A 6591-nucleotide genomic window follows, 5' to 3' on the forward strand; every position below is an offset into this window, starting at 1 on the left:
ATAATATAGTGCTTGTGAATCATGTGCAAAGACACAGAATTCACACCTCAGATTTTAAATTATGCAAATTAAGTATTTAAAAAAAGAAAATAAAGTGTAAAATGTCAGAGTTTGTGATGTATGGGTGAAAAATAACTGAAAAAATTGCTGATGTAGATTTCCATCCTTTGTCATCATTGTAAATTTTGTTTTGTTTAATGAAATGTATTATCTTTGAGATATTTTAGGTACATGTATAAGATTTTGAATATCGATTATCAAGAATAAAATATGAACTATAAACCTGTTAATATTTCATGTTCTTTTTATGGCTTCAGGCAAGTTGTATGTGTGACATAGTTCCTCTTCTTTGTCAAGATGACTTCAGTTACTTATCATCATAAGTTAGTAAATGGAACTGTGTGCAATAATTGTTGACTTTTAAATTAAAATCACAACCTCCATCCCAGTTTCTTTGTTTTATAGATTATATATTAGGTTGTCCCTGCATAATTTATATACCCCCTCCCTTCCCTTTAACTGGCTTGAAAAGTAGGGGTATATAATGAATAACTAGTAATGATGGAGGATTATTTCAAGAACATGCAATAATTGGTTTCTATCTCTTATCTGCAAATCCTATACCAGTGAATAAAATTTAATAAGGCTTTCACAAATTATTTCATTATGCCATTGTGCACCTCATATATTTTGAATTGATTGGACAGATATTGGGGGTTTCCCTGTGGTGGTCAGCTGGGTTCGATCGCCGGTGGCCAGATAACTCAATTGGTAGAACACCTGACCGGAGTTGCAGGCGGCCTGGGTTCGAATCTCGGTCTGCTCTGCTGCATTTTCTCCTCTCCTGTTACATCCCAAAGCAAAACATGGACACTGCCATTTTACTTATAGGGGCACCCATCTTATCTGGTTCTCCTTCTATAGCATGACACTGAATCAAATTAAATGAACCTTTCAAAGAATCTTTAAAACATAGTGCCATTGTGCACCTTGTGTTTTACTTAACAAACAAAAGGTATTTGGGGTTTCCATAGCTAAACTTCACCATAGCTAGACTTCACCATTATACTCGTACTTCTTAGTACACTAACTGTGCTGAAGATAAAATGCAACAAGGAGTCTCTAACTACACTGTATGGAGTGATAAAGGTAGACATGGCAGACAAATTGATATTGATGATGGTAAAAAATGCAAAAGCAACACAGAGTTACTGACTATAAAAACGGATTTTAAGCTACAGAGTATCAAAGGCAGACAAAAAGTTGCCGATAAAATTTGAAAGTGATAATAGTGGCCAATGATTGAATTAGGCCTCCAACAGCCCAACTGTAAAAATATCCAAGCTTGTCAAAAAGGGGAGGTAAATCTGGCAGTAATTTAAAAGTCTAATGGCTGCCAGTTAAAAAATTAAAAAATAAAACTTGACGTTTTTATTACAAAATCTCAATGAGATGGGGAAAATACACTGCATAATAACTGTTATAAATATAAATAAATAAAAGTATTAACAAATGGATAAAAAAAAGTATAAAATATTTTATATATTTATATTACATGTACATACAGCAATTTGTGATTGTGTGCAGAAAATGCACTATGTACTCGAGGAACACCATTTCTATATTACACTCATGACTTGTGTAAAGATTTTCTCAGTTGAAAAATTTTCATATTTATGCTTCATATAAAGCATCAAAATAATAATTACTTACTTATAACAGAAAGTTTCATATTGGTATATAATATTAAATAAATGCAAGAAAACCTGATAATGAAATTTTCATCTCAAAATTGGTCCTTCCTCAAACTATTTGCAACTGTACGTCATTACACAAACAGAGCTCAAACACAACATAACACACATTGAATATACAGTAATTACTTACCTCAATAATTATTTTCAATCACTGACTTTTTTGTGATTGTATAGTAAATTACAAATCTGTGAAAATTAAATTCAATAATTGACTTGTACCAATTATTTATTTATAAAAAATTTCAAATGCTTTTTTTCATAGCCGTGAAATTTTAAAGTTCGATAATTATTATAACAATAATCTTACATAAAAGACAATTTGATATATAGCTTGGGCAATTATTAATTGAACAAAGAGTATTTAACATTTTCATCGGAGATGTGTGTAGTGTGTGTTTACAATTCGCTATTTCCAATATATTTCATTTTTCCAATTTATTTTAATTAATAATCTTTCAAAAACACTGTGCTATATATATATATATATATATATATATGAAATTAAATAAATGCTCCTCGAATAGTCGACCATCGTTCGAATAATGCAATCGAATGTTCTAAGGAAAATTAATATTTTGACATCCCTACTTATAACAGAAAGTTTCATATTGGTATATAATAGAAATGACAAAACCTGTTGCAAGTGGACAATTGTAACCGCGACCATTACACAAACAGAAACATATTACACACATAATGCCTTTCCGGGCTCATGTATCAAAACAAATCTTGAAAAAATATAAAATGAGAAAATAAAATTTGATTTTTTTTCTCTGGAATTCGTCACACATTTTGATTTCAGTTTTTCAACATATGCAGCACTTTTTTGATAATACACTGTAATACCATTTGTGAACACAATTTTTTTTTTATATATACAGTATAGCTCCTCTATACCATGGTCTATATAATCACGGTTCTGAAGAGGACTCGTCATCTGAATTGTCTGGTAATCCTTTCTGCACTCTTTTCTGTTTTTGATTTAACTCTTCTCTGTAAGAAAAAAAATCTATATAAAACGAACAGAACTTTGTCTACAAATCATACTTAAGGGTTTTCTCAAGTGACAGAACATTGAGTTTGGGACAGAGTAGTACCCCTTCCTTTAAATAATTTTTTTTAAAAGTTGAAAAGTCAGTACACACTTTTCCTATCGCATAAACATAAATGTTATTTAAGTTTTTAACTTTTTATGGTGTAAATATAGTCTTTAGTAGCAATGTTAGAGTGTCTTACTGCTGCAGATATTTGACACAGTCCTGAAATCCGTACATCCTAGCCACATCTGCAGGTTTATCCCCGTACTTATCCCGCTTGTATATGGGTACATCTGCCACCACGAGGGCCCGTAGTACCGTCAGTTTCCCGGTCTCGGCCGCGAAGTGTGCTGGGGTCCAGTTCATGTCTGCTCGGGCTAGTCCATCAGCGCCGTGGTCCAGGAGAAGGCGCAAACATTCAACGTAACCTGCAGGGATCGAGGTATACATATATACAAGTTTGAATAAAACATTTATGTCAGAAAATTTAAATACAAAAATTTAAATAATGTGATAGAATTTGGGGAGTGAAAGGTAGTTAATTGACGATGCTGGAAAAGAAATTCTCCCCAAAAGTGCGCAAAAAATAGTTGGTTGTAAATTGCAAAACTTTTTGCATTGTTGAAATTGTTATGGTCATAAAAACAAATATATAAAACCATAACGTTACACATCTGCAGCTATGTAGTAATGAAAGTTTTTTTTTTTTACATATTAAAAACATTTTGATCTTTAATCACACATTTTTTTTTTTTTTTTTTTTTTGTAAAACAGGTTCCAGAAGGCGCAACTCCAGGGAGGTATATTAAATTGATTGCATTTGTGATACCTTTAGCACTGGCCCAGTGCAGAGCTGTTCTGTCCCTCCATTCAGGGTCCCTCAGATTTATGTCAATCTTCTTGCTAAATATAAGCTCCTCTAATGTATCATAATCACCAACAGAGGCAGCTTCATGAAGTTCTAGTCCGGATGTCATATTTCTTAAGGATTGGCTTAAAATTTACATTAAAAGCAATTTATGGGACATAACAGGTATAATAAGTTCTACTTTCTTAGTTTGCTATTAGGCAAGGGCGTACCTTGTCATGCAAAGAATTTCTTCTCAAGAACAATTACTGCGGAAGTGAAATATCAAACTATAAGAAATTTTTTATTAGTAATATTAAAGTGTGTTTATAATCATTTGAATGTTTTACGTAAGTATTTTCAATATAATATCTTAGTTTTTAATAAATTTTGTTTATAAACAGAGTTAATTTATACTCGTATATAAAAGTTTTGAAAATTATAAGAGTTTAAATGAAAATTTGAAATAAATTAATATTTATTTAACTAAGTAAGATAGATAACTCATGCTCTATTTCCTATTTTTCTTGTATCGGTTTGCATAGAGAATGATCAACCGAGATTGTTTTAAATATTCGACCTACAAATGTCGTCCTTTATATTATAAGTAAAGTACTGTAGTATTGTGAAAAACTTGCAGTTTCAATAAAGTAACAGCGCTTCGTGAATTTGGACATTTTAACCAGCATGGTCTCTATTTATGTTTTTACCGATGACCCGATCCTTTTCCTATCGATATACCCATACTAGTTGTCGTAACTTTGATAATGTGCCTTCTGTAAATTGCATGTCCCTAGGCATAATATACCATCATCCATCATATTCATTCTTCCGTTTTTTATTTCTTTGTTTAAATACACGTTTGAACATCTCAATTGCTACAAATTGGGATTAAACTACATTCGTCCCTACTGTCTCTATCGTAAATTCTTTCCACTCTTACATTGTTCTTGATACTTTAGCCAGCGGTGTTCCCGTTGGCGTTCAAAAATCACTTCTTCTAGAACCACTATTTATCGTTCAAGTGGTTTCGCGTATAAATTATAATTAAAACGAGAGTATAACAATAAGTGTTTAGGATTTTTCTTCTCATTAATTTAAATCTAAACATATTCAAATTTTCTTTATTTTACTGATAAAATTTTAAAAGGCCTAAGTTAGTATTAATTATATAATATTGTTTAAGCTATTTTGCTAATAAATTATTAATTTGAGAAATATACATTAATTTTGGATATTTTAAAATTATTCAAGGGAGGTAACCTTGCATGACATTTTTATATGATAAATAATAGTATAAAAATATTGCTACACCAGTGCCTTCATATTCGTATTAAAATCTAGAACCGACTGCAGAATTTTGCGGATATATATTAATTTATCAAGCAAGCACGGAGGATGTAGATTATAAATTGAAAATCAGTATTATTTACGAAAATTACACGTAATGTTAACACCTTAGCTACATGAGTGAATTGTTTACACCTGTAATAATGACAACAACAGTTACAGGTGTGTCGGGAAGTGTACCAAGTTATCTAACTTACCAGCTGTTTCTGGCTGCGATCAAGTGGATCGGTTAATCATTATCACTCTAGTACAAAAATATGAAATAAAAGCAAAGCGGAAAGGAAAAGTAATTTACAGTAAATCCAGATCGATCCCGAAAGATTTAAAAATAAAACAAGCCAGGTCTTGAATGTTAGAAAAACCTTTAAATAAATTATCGATCTATTTTTCCTCCATCATATACGATTGATTACGTTATTAAAAGGATCGAGCATTGAGTATTTAAAACGACACTGGAAAAGTGCCGAAACCTTGATACATTATATTCATGTATAATTTTTCAGCAATTATTAAATTTATAATTTGAATAAAATTATGATTTTATTTTTCAAATTCGGTATAAGTAAAAATGTAGCAAATGAATGAAATACGAGAGTTAGAAAAGCGCGCTATTTCCAGGAAACCGGTAAAACTCTCCAGATAAAATTTTTACCTAATTTCCAATAAATATATACAAAAAAATGGTGTTTTTCGGTGATCCTCAGAAATATACAGCTATTTTATTTTGATAAAACATCCTTCACAGAGCATGAATTTTGAATTAAATTGTAGGGTATATGACCGTTTTATACCCATTTATAAATTATTAACGCGTTAAAACAAAGCCAGGAATGGAAACTCTATTGAACGTCATGGAGCACCGTGCTACTAAAAATTATGTGTATATAGGAAACTGTCTATATAAAAGAGAATAGATGCTACTTGGAATTGCCTATATGTACAAAGGACAAAGGTTTTCAAATGGTAGTATAAGAATGGAAAAATTAACGTTTTTAATGATTAACTCCTGCAATGCCTCAATAACCCACTTATCGCTTGGACATTGCGCCTATGGATTTTGCATTGTTTTCATACCTGTTTGCTTAAAGCTGACATGAACTCTTAAAAAGCCCTCATTTTTTCATCTTTGTACGACTTACTACATTCCTGTACGCCTTTGTCCGCCATATTTCTTCGATTCCGCCATATTTAATTGAAAAATTTTGGTCTCCTGTACCTGCTATATATAGCCTTGTACGATTGCTTCACTTGAGTGATTTTCTAGCCTGACTGTCGACATGTACACATCTGCAATAACAAAGTTTTTAGAAGTCCATAAACTGACCGTCACTGACCAAATACATGTTTGAAAAGTAAAAATTCAACAAAAAATAGAACTATACCGAGAATTAAATTATTTTTGAATGCATTTGCTGCAATATAGAAAATAAACTAACACGGAATACATACATGTACATCAAACACCCATGCAGGTCGAGAAAACGCGTCAAACGCAGTGATAAAAACATTTACCTGACTACTGCTATCGTTACAGGGATGTGCACATGTCGAAAGAATTATCCTATTTTACTTTTATTGAAAAATGCATCTCAGAAGTCAT

At 31.5% G+C, this 6591-nt stretch overlaps 1 protein-coding gene across 1 annotated transcript; it reads right to left on the bottom strand.

Moving 5' to 3' along the window:
• Positions 1-2665: 2665 nt before the first annotated feature.
• LOC134274732 (ankyrin repeat domain-containing protein 66-like) lies at positions 2666-5342 on the bottom strand. Its single transcript, XM_062756966.1, has 4 exons — positions 5189-5342; positions 3624-3787; positions 2994-3222; positions 2666-2750 (listed from the first exon to the last, which is right to left on the bottom strand). The coding sequence occupies exons 2-4, from the start codon at positions 3769-3771 to the stop codon at positions 2669-2671; spliced, it is 459 nt and encodes a 152-aa protein (XP_062612950.1). The 5' UTR covers positions 3772-3787; positions 5189-5342; the 3' UTR covers positions 2666-2668.
• Positions 5343-6591: the final 1249 nt, after the last annotated feature.

Source organism: Saccostrea cucullata, unplaced genomic scaffold (assembly GCF_032062105.1).
Source record: "Saccostrea cucullata isolate Sc308-1 unplaced genomic scaffold, CSIRO_AGI_Scuc_v1 ctg823, whole genome shotgun sequence".
Classification (NCBI taxonomy): Eukaryota; Metazoa; Mollusca; class Bivalvia; order Ostreida; family Ostreidae; genus Saccostrea; species Saccostrea cuccullata.

Excerpts from the sequence above, each read along its gene's own strand:
- LOC134274732 (XM_062756966.1), bottom strand. The coding sequence starts at position 3,771 with ATGACATCCGGACTAGAACTTCATGAAGCTGCCTCTGTTGGTGATTAT. Across the intron at positions 3,223-3,623 it reads GCACTGGGCCAGTGCTAAAG|GTTACGTTGAATGTTTGCGC; the intron begins GTATCACAAATG and ends CGATCCCTGCAG. Across the intron at positions 2,751-2,993 it reads TGTGTCAAATATCTGCAGCA|AGAAGAGTTAAATCAAAAAC; the intron begins GTAAGACACTCT and ends TTTTTCTTACAG.